The following is a 17186-nucleotide window of genomic DNA, read 5'->3' as shown; positions in this document are numbered from 1 at the left end:
CAGTTTCACCTAAAATACGCAAGAAAAACGTCTGCATTTGCAAGTCTAATACTTCCAGCAAAATATTTTGTACTTAACTGTATCAAATTTAAGTTTACAGCGGAAATTGCGTTTTTAACAAAGAGCAGGGAAAGCCTAGCCATTTGATTTTTAGGACTGAAAACTGAGTATACAGGCTGCCACGTTTACCTGCAGTGCGTGAAAAGTGCGATGTAAATATGAAAGATTATTGTCAGACAAATAGAAAGAACACTCAGCCTCTTGAAGTTTCACTATCACCAGGCTTTTTGGGGGTCTTGCACGTCTGAAGACAACTTCCTTCCTGCTTTGCTTGCGGTTTAGCTGCACCTGCACCTCCACCAAGCCTTCAGCAGAAAAAAGCGTTTCTGTTCAAATGAGAACACATTTCAAACATCCTGTCGGCTAGGACAGCAGATTGTGGCACGTCAACAATTATATTATTATTGGACAGTGTTAGAACAGCTATCTTAAGACAACATATGGGAGAATGTAATTGTTTAAAAGTAACACACATTGCCACATACAGCTCCTTAAAATGAGCCTTTGTACTTACATTGCCTGCAATTCAATTCTATAAAGTCCTTCAGCGGTGTGCCCTTATTTTGTGAGCAACAGAACAGACAGTATTATCAACGGTACTGTACTGTTAAAGGATTTGCTTTTGTACATTAATAAAACTAAAGTAGGAGACCAATTTCTAATTCTAATCAGACAGCAGGAGGAGAATGACCCCAGTGTAGACTGAGGCGCCTCTGGAGTCCAGTCTACAGCCTCCTCATCCCAGTCTCTCTATAGTGCCTGGGGTCCAGTCTACAGCCTCCCCATAGCAGTGTGGAGTAGTGGTTAGGGCTCTGAACTCTTGACCAGAGGGTTGTGGGTTCAATCCCCAGTGGGGGACACTGCTGTTGTACCTTTGAGCAAGGTACTTTACCTAGATTGCTCCAGTAAAAACCCAACTGTATAAATGGGTAATTGTATGTAAAATAATGTGATATCTGTATAATGTGAAATTATGTATAATGTGATATCTTGTAACAATTGTAAGTCGCCCTGGATAAGGGCGTCTGCTAAGAAATAAATAATAATAATAGTGCCTGGAGTCCAGTCTATAGCCTCCCCATCGTGCCTGAGGTCCAGTCTACATCCTCCCCATCGTGCCTGAGGTCCAGTCTACATCCTCCCCATAGTGCCTGGAGTCCAGTCTACAGCCTTCCCATCCCAGACTCCCCATAGTGCCTGAGGTCCAGTCTACATCCTCCCCATAGTGCCTGGGGTCCAGTCTAAAGACTCCCCATTCCAGACTCTCTATAGTGCCTGGTGTCCAATCTAAAGCCTCCCCATAGTGCCTGGAGTCCAGTCTATAGCCTCCCCATCGTGCCTGAGGTCCAGTCTACATCCTCCCCATAGTGCCTGGAGTCCAGTCTACAGACGCCCCATAGTGCCTGGGGTCCAGTCTACAGACTCCCCATAGTGCCTGGGGTCCAGTCTACAGACTCCCCATAGTGCCTGGGGTCCAGTCTACAGACGCCCCATTGCAGACTCTCTATAGCACTCGTTCTCAGGTGGTGTGGACCAGGATAGACTTACCTGTATTAAGGGACAAAATGCAAACACTTGCACTTTATAGATTCTCACTCAGAACACTCCTTCTCAGCCAAATAAACCCAGAGACAAATGTGCATTAAAATTCAATATTCAGACATTTTATTTTACATTCATACACCTATATTTTTACAATATAAGCTTAATGCAGTTTAAAAGACCACACCCCAAAGCCTCCTGAAGATTTACAGGTAAAGCACGTTGATGGCACAGGTTCTGGAGGACGATGATAAAAGCATTTTAAAATTCCTTTCAGGACATACAAAGTCCTTGAAGTCGTACCTTGCTGGTTTTTATTGGACTGATTGAAAATGTTTTTGTCACCACAAAGAAAGGCACCTTCAGTACAAATACCAACAGTCACACCTACTGTAGCTTGTAAAACAAAGAAACTGTCAACCTTCACTTACAAAACAAACAAAAACATTTCTGTACAAATAAGTATTAGACACAATTTCTTGCTTCTACAGAAGCAATACCTTCAAAATACATAATTTTAAAACACCAAGCCCTGATTGGCCTCTGCCTGCAGAAGCCAGTCTGTTTTTAAAATGCATTTACACAGCAGCATAAGACACAAGCATTGCTGTCGATTGCATTTGCCATGTCTGCCAATTCCATGAATTAGGCAATTGTGCTATATAGATACACCCATACATTTATACACACTTTTTTTTTTTTTTTTTTTTTTTTTTTTTTAAAACAAGGTCTACCATTAAAAGATTTGTACCGTTTAAATATACCATCCTTCACTTAAATTTATAGTGCTCTCATAAAACTATGCTCTTTATACAAAATACAACTCTGGATTTTTTGTACATTCCATCCTTTTCCCAAAATAAAGAATATATATAATATGAGAGAGAGAGAGAGAGAGAGAGAGAGAGAGAGAGAGAGAGAGAGAGAGAGAGAGAGAGAGAGAGAGAGAGAGAAGAGAAGAGAAGAGAAGAGAAGAGGAGAGGAGAGGAGAGGAGAGGAGAGAAGAGGAGAAGAGAGAGAGAGAGAGAGATCGCTTAAACACTCCCATCTTTATATTTGGACAATAAAGTGACTATAGACAATAGTGACTCAAATGTGGCTTTCGTTTAACATGTATAGGAAACCCGTTTAGGTTGGCAGACGCGGTTTGGCTGTCCTTTCCCACAACAGTGAGCCTCTCCACATTTGGATGACTGTAGAATCCAGGGGTGTTGAAACCTTGTCTTGTGTCGGTTCCTGTCCCAGTAGCTCAGCAGGACTTGGTCAGGTCTGGAATGGGCATGCGGTATTGAATCTTGGTGTTCGTGATCGCGCCGTGCTTTTGTCGGAGGTGGAGTCTGAGCTGGCTCTTGTGGCGAAAGTGCAAGTTGCATTTCTCACACTAAGACGAGAGATAGAGGGAGACCAATTAGAAACATTACAGAAAGACACAGTAGAATACATTTCTCTCAAAAGACAAACTTGCTTGATTATACATTTTGCATAACTAAACAGGAAAGCTTTATTTTTATTACTGTTAGTGTATTGTATGAATTCCAGAGGAGTGCATTTCCATCTATAATCTAGTTGGGCGTTTCGATCCTATGCACTTCAAGCACGCTTGTTGAAATGTACAAGGTGATGGGCGCGCAGTGCTTACATGGTAAGGCTTCTCTCCTGTGTGGATGCGAAGGTGGCTCTTGAGGGTCTGCAGGTGTCTGAAGCGAGTCCCGCAGATCTCACAGGGGTACGGCTTCTCTCCTGTGTGGATCAGCACGTGAGCACGCAGGTGAGCAACCTTACAGGAGAGGACAGAAACATGCACAGTCAGTCAAAGCAAACAAGTCCTATACTACATTTCTTTTTTATACCCGTTAAACCAGAAGTCGAATGCAATTCACATTTTTGGTGAGTGGAGGTATTTATGGTATTTAGCATCAGTCAATGTTCCACACGGGTAGAGCAGTGTAATAAATCACTGTGGTCAGAGCGCCACCTACCTGTACAAAGCGTGCACCACAGGTTTCACATTTGTATGGCTTTTCTCCCGAGTGGATGCGAGCATGGGTCTTGAGGTTAGCTGGTCTGTTGAACTGAGCACCGCAGATGTTACAGCGATAAGGTTTCTCTCCTACAAAAAAAATAAATAGAATGAGGATAAGAAAAGATTGCATTGACAGTATTCCAACTAAAAACAGCAGTCCTTACGAAAACATGGCCACATTAGAAACTAATACTACAGTTACGGTTTCCAATGCAAAAAGATATCTGCGTTAAACAGGGAAGCAAACGTTGAAGGAACACCGGCAGTGTAAGCATAAGGCTCTATTAAACCGCGTTCAGGCTCTGATGAAGAAGCAGAGCCGAGACAGGCCCATACCTGTGTGGACGGTTTTGTGGCTGGCGAGGTTTCCTTTGTAGCGGAAGGCAGCCTGGCACCGGTCACATTTGTATGGCTTGTCACTGTGGACCTGGAGAGTGTGTCTTTTAAGAGCATCCTCCTCTGTATATTTGGAGTTGCATTCATGGCAAAAGAATGTTCCATTTTCTAAAAACAAAAAAAAATAAAAACCCACAAGTTTTACTTTTATACATGCTAGGCTTTTCTGAAAGAACAACTTTGATACTGATTTTGATTACGAGTTGCATATGGATTTGTTTGTTGTTTGCACCATCTTAACAGCTCCGAGCTGTATTGCAGATTGGAATATGCAAGTCACGAGAGCAATCGTTTTTGTAAAGTTGTACTGTAGTTGTGAATTTAACCAGGTTGAACTGAACACCCAAGCCGCACCCCCACCACCCCCAGCTTGGACCACACATTTAAATGCAATATCCTCACGCCTCACCACAGCTGGAGTCCGAGTATTCCGAATGCAGCTCCGTCATCTCCTCCCCATAGTGAGATCCGGGAGTGTTGGGGCACACTTCAGAGTGCCGGGGGGACTGGGAGCCGCACTTCAAATGGTTCATGTAGAGAGAAGAGTGGCTTTCATTGTGACTCCGAGGGGATTCCAGGGATCTGTAAACCAGGAACGTGAACAACAAAAATCAGAAGATGCACACAGACTTCACGGGATAAAAGAGCAAAGGAGGCTTCTATATATTTCATGCATGAATGCAAGATGTAAAGACCATGCGTACCTGTTGATGATATTGTTGAGCCGGCTAGTTTGGGGGGCCGTCAGGTCCCCCTCATGCTCGCTCATCTTGGCTGGGGTGTGGAGCTCCATGCTCTCCGGCTCGCTGCTCTGCAGGCAGGCTGGGGAGTGAGTCTCCGTGTCCCGGGGGCTTCCACTGCTGCTGCTGCTGTTGCTGTCCTTGCTCTGGTTGCTGGAGTTCAGCACAATGAGCTTGTACTTCTTCCAGTTGCGTCTGGGGTCTGGGGGGCACTGGGAGGTGGGGGAGCTGGCGGTCTGAGAGAAGGCTGCGTTCTTGCTGCTGCTGGACTCTGTGGGGGAGTTGGGCTGGCAGTCTGATTTCAGTGGGCTCTGGGGGCTGCTCATCAGGGCCTTGCGGCTGCCGGCTGAGCCGCTCAGGGGGTAGTGCCGGGGGCTCAGCTCCTCCTCCACAGACGGGCTCCGCCTGCCCTTGTCCACCTGCTCGTGCCCCGGTGTGGAGAAGCTGTTCTTCCTGAGTGGGATCCCCATGGGCTTGGGGCTCTGGGGCACGTGGCAGTGGCTCTCCTTCCTTACCTCTTCGTCCAGGGCTTCTCTGGAAGTGATGTTGGACACCAGCCTGCTGTACTCCGCGTTAGTGTTATCAGGAGGAGAGCAGTGCTTCTGGTGGAGGCTACCGCCTTTGGGGTAGTCCGGGTAGGGAGATTTGGCTTCTGGCAGCTTTCCAAGGGAGAAGGGGAAGCCATGGACAGGCATGTTGCCGTACAGGTGGTAGGTGCTGGCATTGTACATGTTAGGGCCATAGGCTCCCCTGTCCCGGAACGGAGCGATGCGGCCAGGCAAGCTCTCTGCCACTTCATGCAACCTGTAAGCATTGATGTCCTGAGGCAGCATTGAGCTAGACAGAAACTCTTCTGTGGGCAGCTTGGATGAAGGGCTCCGGTCACTGGAGGAAACAAAAAACAAGAAAAGGCATTAACTCTGATCTGCAGTGATACCAGCAAGTTCTCTGGACAAACTCTAACGTGCACGATTCAGCTTGAATTGCATTTCTCATTCTCCGCTCACCTGGACTGGATGAACCTGTGGCAGGTATCGACCACGTGATCCATTTGCAAGTAGACGGCCGTGTTCATGACTGCCACGATGGAGCTCTCCCTCAGACTGAGACGCGACGTGTACATGAAGCCCAGCAGAATGGCAAAGCCGTCCGGATCCACCTTGGGGTCGAGGCTGATGGCGTTCAGGTTGCATTTCAGCGAGTCCGTGAAGATGGAATAGAAGAGCCCACTTCAAAAATAAAAAAGGACACAATGTTACTAACAAACAAGATTCAGTTCTGTTCAGACATTCCTAGAGCGAATCTATCTGGGTGCTGTAGGTTAACGCTTCTACAAAAGCAGAACTCAATTTGAGCTCATTCACTGGTCGGAATAACTTTGGAAGAGCATTCCCGTTGTGCTCTTGGGTTCTGTCGGTACGTCACATATATAAAGATGGGGAAGAGAAGTGGAACCCCCACCTGCAGGCCATGAGGACGGTCTTGTGTGCGCGGAATGGCTGCCTGTTCACCAGGATGGTGACGTCGGTCAGCACGTCCCGGCTCCGCAGACGGTTCAGATTGAGAAGCACGTCGCTCGCATGGCGGGTAAACTGGATGCAGCTGTCTGCTGCGCAAGACATCTTGTCAAGATCTGAAAAACAACATGCAGTACAGGCATTAGAAACAACAAATCGCATACCCTGAAAGGCTGGCATTGATATTCAATTTGTGGCAAACTGACTTACTGGATACTGGTCCTCAGCCATTTGTGATAAGCAACTTGCAGTCTTAGTTGGGACAGAATAAAATGTGTTCTACATAAACTTTGCCAGCAACTCATTATACAGCCATCTGTGCCTTAACAAAGACACACAAATACAATGAAATTCCTCAACTTGTTAAACAAATGCGTGTTTGGAAAACACGAAGTAAAACACAACAAAAGTTAAACAGTTAACCATCTTCAAATTCTGCTGCGTCTTATCAGTCACTTTCACAGCACACCCTAACGTGGTCTGCTTCATGGATGAGTGTGCCCTTCTTCCCTTGAATTACAAGACAACCCAACACAACCAGTGTAACCCGTATCTTGAACAGCTGTTTGGCACCACCTATTAACTTTGAAAAGACATTAAAGTTTAAAAAAAGGTTGTCATTTAAGATGTTAAATACTGAAACAATTGTACCGATCTTAGATGGAAAGAAAAAACGTGAAACTGTACCTTTAAAATGTAGTTAAAGGACATTGGATTTAGCCATGCATCTCCCTCCTCAAATACAGACATGCAATTCTTAAACGAAGTTTAAACAAACCGAGTGTCTGGCGGAAGGCAATACAATCTATATCTGCCATTATCAGGGAATATTGCGGTTCCCTTATTCCGGAAATCACAGCACAGACAGAGGCTTATTCTTTGAAAAGTAGCCCCAATCTCATTAGAGCCAGCAGAACTCCTGTTCTCGGAAACAATGCGAGGGCAATAGCAGCCAAATGTGTACCGACGGTACCACAGAGTACACAACGCCTAGACACACCAGATTAAAAAAAAAAAAAGATTTGTTTTTCTAATTGAAATTGTATGCTCTCAAACATCAAGATTAGTGTGACGTCATGTGCGAGTATAAAACTGCGAGAGGCTCACGTTTAACTGAATTGATAGAGGAGTATATTCAATAAATCTGGGACGAGAAAAAAATAAATAAAAAGCTTGTCATTGGAGAAATGTTTAATTATGATCTGCTGTTTGTCAGGCTGATAAGCGAGGTTCAAAAGACTCTTCCCTGCACCGAAACTAACCCGCACACCCACATTTTCAAGAATATCGTGCCAGCTTGTTTTCCGACACATGAACTCTCTTTTCTTTGACTTCAATGAGCGTGGGAAAGGCTGCACTTGGTGTAAGAGCACTCTCATTTAATAAAAGCTTGAAACAAATGTCCGCAGTGAATTTCCCTGCATTTCCCACCGTCTAATCGGTCTGTGTTCAGAAAACGTCCCCGCATCTTCAGTGTAAATTCCAGTGTCTCTGGAGAACAGTTTAGCTTTGACACCGCTAGATGGCGCCATGTCATTGAGAAAGAACTACAATAGAAGCGCTTTCAGCCTGCCGTTTATTTAATTCGCTCAAAAGCATTTGTTTATGCTAACAGCAGGAATGTACTTTTACATTACACATCCTCTCCAATGTGTGTTAAATGTTAAGCTACCATCACAATATTAGCATTCTGGGAAGCACACATGCAACCAGTTCCAACGCTTTCCTGGAATCACCAACAAATCATCCACGCTGCATTACAGTGTTAGTCACTCATTTAACGTAGTGACTCGTTCACAAACAAACGAGCTCCTTTTGTTGATCGTGCACAAATAAAACATTTCACTACATTAACTTTAACCCCACAAATCAGCGAGTCGTGTACGAATGTCCAACAGACCGTATTTTCTCTTCTTGTCGATTGCTGTTTGATATACGATGCTGTGATTTCAAACCCCTCTAAAATCAATATTCAATGCATATTAGTAAAGTGGCAAATCATTTTGAAAATCTTCCCAAAATATTGAACCGCACTAAACTCGTGATCCAGGTGGTATTCAATTACTGTACTTTGCAAACTTGTATTGGCCACAAGCTTCTCTAAAAATGCTTCCGAAAACCGAGTCACAAGTTCCATTCAAATGGAAGGTTTTATTATTTCGGGCAGATTTGGTCAGTGCGAGTTTTTAAACTGTAGCTTCACATGTACAACAAATACCCGTGTGCTACTTTCCCCCGCAGTGTAAACCAAAACACCCTGCCCGCTGCATTCCTCTAATTTCTTCATAAAGTGCCTTTAAAAAAAATGACCACAAGGTGTCGCTAAATCTATTCTTCGACAAGAGCAGGGGTGGAAAGACAAGCAAAAACGGAAAACGGAGAAGTCTTGCAAATGCATTGGGACTGTTACTAAAGACAGAGTATACCGATTTACCCCCCCCCCCCCCCCCCACTACTCCATTCAAGACAAAACAAACGTGAAGGCGTATTAGGAGGTAAACATTTCTGCAGAATTCACTGCACACAAGCAAACTAACCACTTTACAATGACGTTCGCCCCCCTCTATTTTAAAATACACTCGCAGTGTAAACATGCCCGATGAACTCCACGAACCCGTCCGCAGAGAGCTCATACTGCCCATGCAGTAGCGGGGGGGGAGCAACACCACAAGCTCGCTGCCTGCACCCCTAATGTCAAAGTCCAGGGCAGCGCTACACACAGAGAGGGAGGGGGGGGGGAGAGGGGGGGGGGGGGGGGGGGGACCGGCTGCTTTCGCGAACTTGATGCTAATACCCAGAGATACGGTCAAAGTAAACACACGGTCGCAATTAGCAGACGTTTTTGTGAAGGGTGCGTTCATCTCCAGTTTTATTCACATGTATTAAAACAATATTTTATATAAACATTGTTTGCTCCGTCATATTTGTCGTACATTTAAAAACATTCAAGTCAGACATGTGGATTTACTTAACACCCCCTCAAACTAATTTTGTACAGTTTGCATATTTAGTATCTATCCTCCTAGCCACTTCAACAAGAAAACACGGACCTCTAACAATTTTGCGTGCGTCTGTTTTTATTATAAATGGTTTCAAAAACACCTGTTCGCGAAAGTACTGCATCGCTTTACCTGGGAATTAGTTTCATATTAATTACATTTTGTATCCACATAAAGTACCAGCACTCGTCACCAATTACATTACTTGATCCAGTTATTTTATTGTGTGTATCTGCTAGCCATCTGGTGACATTACTGTTTGATGGCTGATGCACACATCCGCGTGTTTTTGACTTCGCATCCGCAGATCGTATGGAAAGCTACACGTCCGTCGCCAGAGCTGCGCTACGCCTAACCGCTACCGGAGCCTGAATTCCCTCGCCTCCCCTGCAATGCAAGGGGGAGACGGTGCAAAAGTTATTCTGCAACCTGATGCGTCTCAAGGCTGCCGTTTGACAGCCAGCACAGTCACTCAGATATCCAAAAATACAAACACTTTGATGAACGAGGTCAGCACTTGCTAAAACACGCGCACACACACACACACAAAATACCAGACACCCACTAACGAACAAAAAGTACCAGACTCTTTCTATGCACGGTTGTCATGCAATTGCAAACAGAAAGACAACCGCTTTCAATCATTTAGTTTCTGTATCTGCAAAAGATTCACAACACAGTAATCAGATGTGTTCCCTGCGAAATCATTATTCTGTCAAGCGCTGAACTGCTTGAGAAAGTGGATTGTAACCTCACTACTACAGGACTCTCGCTGTACTGTATCTGCACTATAACTCTCAAATCAATCGGTCTGTCCGCAGAAGCGGCGAGCAGCGCGCTGCAGCCAGACAGACAGCGAGTAAACAACGGCGCTCCACACTCCAGCACAGACGCGGTCTAATGCCAAGCGAGACAACACTGACACGCCGCACACAACTGTCAAAAAACACCGGAAAATCGACTAGGTGCCGCTAACAACACATATTCAGAGACGAATTTGACCTTGAAACAAACCACCTGCAAGAAAAAAAGTACAACTTGGCGCGAACTTATTGGCAGAAGAAAAAAAATTATCACCTGGTAAGGCTTTCCTAGAAACTCCTTGCATCACCACTTCTAAGAACCCCCGTTCTAAGAATCCGAGGAGCTAAATTCTCAGAATTTGAGCTTGTGACTGCACCATTCTCAGACGACAGGGGAGGATCACGATTTTCCATGAGGCGTTTTAACAACGATCTGGGAAAACATATTCAGAGTCTCGTATGCGGTGTAAATAAACACCTCATGAGGGACAGAAATAAAATTTAAAAATCCTTGTATTTCTCCAGATATTTTGTAAAAATATAAGAAAAATAGCTGTCGCTAATCTCCAAATACCCCTTTCTCGTGGTTGCTCCCAGTTCTGGACGGTCACGTGGGCAGAATAACAATTGACGTAGCCCCTGAACTTTAAGACCAGCCTCTAAATTCTCAGAACTAATTTGCTATTCTGTGACATAAGCACTGGGTATGTTTTAATGCTTGCCCATAATAAACCCATTGCCACAACATATACAGAACACACACGGCTGGTTTTACACACGGATATGTACTGCCTTTATATTATACAGAAATTATGCGTCTTCGGATAATCTATACATGTGTATCGATTTGTTTTTTTGTAATCATTTTAGATTGTGTTTACTTCCGTGGCACAGAGAGCTTGGAGTGGGGCCGTCAAGAAGGATTTTTATATTATACAAAAAGACTTGCATTACTATTTTCACTGGTAGCTTCCTTGCTTGATGTGAAGTGCTTGTGTTTTGTTGTCGTTGACGGTGCAGCTTGTCCTCTGAGGCGCAGTATGTAATGGATGTGGTGTTAAGTTACATGGAGTTGCTGGTGACGATGTTTCATGGTGTTGCATTTGGCTGTGCATACATCATGGTCTTGGTAATAATGTGCTGAAATAAATGGCTGCGTAATACCGGGAGCGAATCTGTTACACCGAATTGCAGCAGTGTGTAGTCAGCCTTTCATAATAAGATGACAATAATGAGATTTGTTTTTGGAAAGGTGTTACACGCGTTACTAGTCGGCAAAGGCCTGCTGATTATTTCAAAATCGAGTTTTTGCACGGGACTGTGTGCTGCACAGACCCGAATCCGCTTACAGGAGGTTAAAAATATATATAAAGTTCCAATACTGTATTCTCGGCCCACAAACAGAGCTTTGCGGGTGAATGTGTCCTCCTCCAGGGTGTGCGGCTTCTGCAGGTGTAGCCTTGGTTTTGTCCAGTATAACACTGAAGCTCTTGCTAAGCAATATTAATTCATACTGTGTATCACTGGAATAAATACATAAATAAACTATTTGGGTTTTTTTTTCCCTGTTTTTGTGCGTACAAAATAGTTTAGGTAACCCAAATAAAATATGAATGTTTATTAGTTTACACCCAAACAATGCTTATGTGAAATTTATAGACTTATATACCAAATGACGTTGGACAGGGCAGTTCTGTTTGATATGCTTGAACTCAAGGCGCGTGTATATTATTTATGAACCGTCCTCGTTTTTTTATAATTAAATGACAAGAAACAAAATTCATTAGAATCGCATGTCATTTTACACTTACCTAATCCTGAAATAATCTACTGGATGTTTCTAGCAAAACCAGAACAACGTTTGCTCAGTGTTTTCACTTTTGTCAAGGATATATCAATGCTTCACAGTTTGTAAATAATAATGAAATCGCTGTTTATTAATAAGAAGCTCATACACGGATTGTGTATAGCTGCTTCTAAAGAACACCTTTACACGTGTCCGCAGTGCACCCTGTGGATCTACACTGTACACGCTGGGCCTGCTGTATTAGTTGGTTCATTCTTGCTAAAGTGCCTTAAAGGGTATGTGCAATCATTGATGATATTATCACACACAGCAAAAAGAAGACGATAAACTATAAAGAAATTACTTCTTCGTTGACTGTGTTGGCAGATATCTGTCTCTTTGTTCTTTTAGTTTGTTTGCTTTTTAATATTAAAACAAACAAAAAAAAATGGATTTCATTGAAAAAGGATAACCATGTGTTAGAACCGAAACTATACAGTTCGAATAATATCACTGACTATTCCTGAATAACGTTTGTTAAATGCTATTTGGAACAGTGCGCCTGTTTTCTGGTTTTATTAAAATAAAACAAAATGGGTTATAAAATAAAATACCTGTAAATAGAACATATGTATGTGTATTATTTTTATTTTTATGTATGGTTTCAAAGCATTCGCTTTTTTCTGTTGCTAAACTGACTGTCAATAAGGTTTAGATTCAGTGTTAAATCTAGCAGAGACAGGCCTTAACACTAAATAAATATTCTTCGATACATATGTGTACACATATTGAAATATTGACATTCAGGAATAAATATACTTTTTTGACAAACAACTGTACAGTCAGTTGTATTGCAGGCAGTTACTCGGTAATATGCGTGATGTGTGCTTCACTGTTACTGTAACTGATTTGCATGGCAGACGATATTTGCATCGTGCATGTTTAGTTAAATTAGTGTCGACCTGCACTTTCTGGAAACGTGAAACCTATGGCAAGCTGTCATTCAATATCACTCCTGACAATAATCAGCATCACTTTATTTCATAGTGCCATTCGGGATTGGCCAAGTGCAATCAATTAATATATATAATTTAAAAAGAAAAATCGTTGCATTATTATTATGAATTTGTTTTCTTTACCACGTGGTTCAATGTAACGTTCCATATAGACAGAGGACATTTCTATTTAATTTGTCATTTTAGCGTGGCCTAAAGACTAAACATTAAGACCAAATGGAAGTTTCTTTCCAAGTAGCACATATTATAAGACATACAGAACCAAGCTAAGTGTGAAGTTATGAAGCAGATTAGGAAGTTAAAAACTGTACAATTCGTTGTGGCTTGTGTGTTGCACTCTGGGTGTTTTGTAGGCTGTAAATGTAACAGTTCGAGTGGTCAGCAGCTGCAATTTCTTTTTTTGTATTGGCCTCACGCCTCACACATACACCTGTCCTCGGAACACTCCGTCCTGCCTCGATACCGGCTCAGCCTGCTGACCAGTCCACCTGCCCCACAACTGTTTGTTATTGGGGGAAAAAATGAATATCCCGCCTCCACTCTTTCTGTGGAATCTTTGTGCTTGTTATAGGTTCTATTAAGAACCATTACACTGAAGCATTTGATCCATGGCATTAGAAGCCTGGGGTTCCATATTCGATGCTTTATTATATGAACCTCAGTGTTTTGTTTCGTTATTTTTAGTAAGCCATTACATTTGATATTCAAGGAAAAGCATGAAAGCACAGTCCTAAATATAAATGATATCTCAACTATCTGGGAATTCCACGAGAACAGAGAGCGGATTAAAAAATACGATCGCGTATTATTGCGTTTACAACATGCATGTTCCTTCCATTTCTATTTTGTTTTTTAAAATACACATTTAGAAGAATTGTGCACGCCTAGATACACGTTAGAAAGGCATGCATTTAGTTTCTATTTCAATGACCATTCTCAAGTAGTTCATTATATTTGGACATTCCTCGAGTCCAGGTATGGTATTTATTCGTTTCTCAAGAGTACGTCAGGTGTATTTCCTTTAGTGATTTCACATTGGAAAATAAAGTGAGCAATTAGGGTTAACTGCAGGCAGAGGTTAACAACTATATTCAAATAATTAGAAACGTGGTGCCTGTTAAAAATAACATTACATAAGGCAATCCACGCTCAACTGCTTTGTTGAATGGGCTTTGCTTACAGGCCTGGTATAGTGAAAGTTGGAGAAGGTTAAGTTCAGTAATCGCTGGACTATCGCGCCTGTTGACCTTTCTGCGATTGAGCGCTGGGTTTCTTCAGTCTAGTCACCATGGGCGGACCCCCAGGCCTCCCTTCATTAGAAATGACAAAATATATTTTACTGTAAAGGTATGTTTCGTATCAGATATCCCCTTCATAACAGATGTGACAGACCACATTCCTCTGTTGATAACGTGGTCATCAGAACTCACGCAACCAACGTGACCCAACATGGGACTGCTGTCAGTGAGATGTCAAGGAGACTAATGAAAGAAAATATATAGCAATATATAGGCAATACATTAAAAAAGTTATATATATATATATATATATATATATATATATATATATATATATATATATATATATATATATATATATATTATATATATATATATATATATATATATATATATATATATATATATATATATGCGTGTTTACGGTTTCTTTTATAAGAGACAAACAATTTGAGATAATTAAATTACTAAGTGGTTTGGTTCTAATTTTGGAGAAAATATCACCCATTATGTTTTGTGTTTGCTTATCCTTTTAGTTTGCTTGTATTTGCTGCACAAATGTGCGTCCACTCGGGTGCTTAGGCTGTGATTTGAAAATAAAGGAGAGAAGGCAACACAATACTGTAACTGAAAATGCATTCATGCAGCGTTCAGAACAAAACGGAAGAAAATGTCAGTAAACAAACAAAGAACTTCGTGGGCGGATTTTAAAATGAAAATGCTGACAAAACATGCTGAGAATAGCACATCCAAACGCAACTGAATAATGCCGTTAGGAACATATAAGTGTCACTTTATCTCGCCAGCCTACCGGAATAGAAATACATGTTTCCTGGTGCTGTGAAGAAGATGAGAGAAAAGCATTTTGGCCATTCACAAGGCTTATATTGAAATGGAAGCGAGATAGAGGGAAAGTTACACGTTTGCAGCAGCTGAAACCCAGCGATTATTTGTAGATTTGCTTGTTTTAATAATAATAGCACAAAAGTTTGCTATCACGCAACACTGCCCGTGAGACTGCTGCCTTCTGTGTAAATAGTTAATTGATATTTTTATTCTGCTTTCGGTCATTTTCATTTTTTTGTTCATGAAGTTCAATAGTTAAATAATTCATTCATTTTCTGTAAATTAGATCAATAATTAAATTTAAACAAAACGTTACTGTCAAAGAGTTTTTTGTCCCTGGATTTTACTTTTATTTAAACAACGTTCGGTTCAATACACTCAGAGCACATTTTGCATTTGTAAAATAAATAAACAATACCAATAAACACATTTATACCACGACGTGTAAGGGCGACTGGCAGAACAGTGAAGACAACGGCATAAAATGCATTTATTAACTCACAGGGCTGTAAGCGATCGGCAAAAACAAACAAAAAAAAAACAAAATACTGCCGAGTTATCGTTTTGATCTTATACCTTTAAATCCTATTACACTTAAAATACACATCTCTTACGATAATAATATGAAACGTTATATTGACACCTTTTAAAAATCTCCTGCCATACAATGCTCTAAGGGAACATTGACTCAGAAGTGCTGTGATTAACTACACACAAATCACTACGAACAAGACAAACTTGTTCAGCCACACAATTTTGGATAACCCAGTGTATTGCTCTCCAGTTTAAAGTTACATAGATTTACTGAATTGTGAAAAATGTGTGTGTATATATATATAAAATAACTGCCAAACTCAGTGCAGTACATGGTACCCCTTTCAAATGGTCGTTTCCTTGTTTTCTGAGCTAAACTCATTTGCGCATGCTCGGGCAAGTGCAGTACGTGCTGCACCACGTGTTAAGGAGTACCGCAAAATAACACCACACCTGTACCTCATTCCAAGGTCTCAAAAGCAAGAATAAACAAGATAGGAACTTTCAACATGAATAAACACACCAAAATAAAATAAATAAAAGTAGATATGATTTAAATTGGCCCTTCCTTCACCTAACCAAGATACATTGCATTAATAACTAGTGCGTGGAGATGTAGCTTTATAGGGCATTATCCATGCCTCCCACACTCAAACAGCCATGCAGACAATTTCTAACAAGGCTCTGAGGCACGTACCTTATCAAGAACAGACTCCCCCGATAAGTGTCTTCATCAGAAAGGAGCCGCACTGTACAGAACAGTGCGGCAGGACGGTCAGACACCAAGCAGTCAGCATTCTTAAGACTTTGCTGCACTCCACTTAAGGCAGGGGTGTCCAATCACGGTCCTGGAGTACTATTCCACTCCAGGTTTAACAGGTAAAATCAGACAATGAACTACTTCAGGGTCTGGGTGGAAGTTTATTGGTTCAATGAGACCATTTAGAACAGGGTTGGAACAAAGACCAGGAGTGGAAGGACCATCTCAATCATACGGGATAGGTAGATCCATTGGGAAGCAGTACACTGCTGATACTGTGTTTTACCATCTCATGGGGCAAACAAATAATATAGGAGACAAAAAATGTAATAGAAATTATTATACTGGAGCAAGGATAATCTCTTACTCATTTGAATTATTAAAAACTGGCAAAAATAAGTTTACATTCATTTTGAACTTTGAATTCATGTTCTGTTTTGCTCAATAATAACACATTTCTTAGATTAATTTCATAAAGTATTTAGGGAGATATTTTCCACCACAGATATATCCTGTTTAGCTGATCCAGCTCCAAGCTCCCTCCTCTCAGATCTCCACACAACTTTCCTAGAGTATCTGGGTATCTGTCATCCCCCTAATTGCAAGCGCATTACTGTGGAGGATAAAATGTAAAGGCTCTAAGAAATCAGGCACAAAATTCAAAGATGATATCTTAAACTAACCATTGCAATTCGCTAAGGCGACCAAGCCAGCTTCCTCTTTTACATCTAGGAACTTGAGAGTGGATGTCAGTGAGCTACCAGCCTCTGGAGGACAAAGGCCAGCCCTGCCTGTGTGCTTCAGCTCACCGGGTGCCTGGCCAGTAGGGTTTTGCCAGTTTTGCCTCCCTGACCTGAGGGAGCGCTAGAGCCACTGCGACGCTCTCTTTGCACAGCCAGGATGTGAACCTGCGCTACCCTGACTGG

The 17186-nt window shown here is 42.0% G+C and overlaps 1 protein-coding gene across 3 annotated transcripts; it reads right to left on the bottom strand.

Annotated features, from left to right (window-relative positions):
* Positions 1 to 1702: 1702 nt before the first annotated feature.
* LOC117423599 (B-cell lymphoma 6 protein homolog) lies at positions 1703 to 10451 on the bottom strand. Of its 3 annotated transcripts, XM_058990429.1 has the most exons (10): positions 6966 to 8695; positions 6489 to 6861; positions 6223 to 6394; positions 5769 to 5990; positions 4726 to 5646; positions 4431 to 4603; positions 3962 to 4129; positions 3582 to 3712; positions 3242 to 3379; positions 1703 to 2983 (listed from the first exon to the last, which is right to left on the bottom strand). In XM_058990429.1, the coding sequence occupies exons 3-10, from the start codon at positions 6381 to 6383 to the stop codon at positions 2852 to 2854; spliced, it is 2046 nt and encodes a 681-aa protein (XP_058846412.1). In that variant the 5' UTR covers positions 6384 to 6394; positions 6489 to 6861; positions 6966 to 8695; the 3' UTR covers positions 1703 to 2851. The 3 variants fall into 3 exon arrangements, with proteins under 3 accessions (XP_058846412.1, XP_033895549.1, XP_058846410.1); XM_034039658.3 differs by lacking the exons at positions 6489 to 6861; positions 6966 to 8695 and adding an exon at positions 10355 to 10451; XM_058990427.1 differs by lacking the exons at positions 6489 to 6861; positions 6966 to 8695 and adding an exon at positions 10355 to 10451 and having other exon boundaries at positions 1703 to 2977.
* Positions 10452 to 17186: the final 6735 nt, after the last annotated feature.

The sequence above is a fragment of the Acipenser ruthenus genome, chromosome 17 (genome assembly GCF_902713425.1).
Source record: "Acipenser ruthenus chromosome 17, fAciRut3.2 maternal haplotype, whole genome shotgun sequence".
In the NCBI taxonomy this organism is placed as follows: Eukaryota; Metazoa; Chordata; class Actinopteri; order Acipenseriformes; family Acipenseridae; genus Acipenser; species Acipenser ruthenus.
Note: the sequence above shows the minus strand (reverse complement) of the source record. Positions and strands in the feature narration are given on the sequence as shown.

Bases quoted from the DNA above. Each gene is read 5' to 3' on its own strand.
- LOC117423599 (XM_034039658.3), bottom strand. From the start codon at position 10,385: ATGCAAGGAGTTTCTAGGAAAGCCTTACCAG. The intron at 6,395-10,354 runs GTGATAATTTTT...GTTGTTTTTCAG, and splicing joins TTCTAGGAAAGCCTTACCAG to ATCTTGACAAGATGTCTTGC. The intron at 5,991-6,222 runs GTGGGGGTTCCA...TTATTTTTGAAG, and splicing joins ACCGTCCTCATGGCCTGCAG to TGGGCTCTTCTATTCCATCT.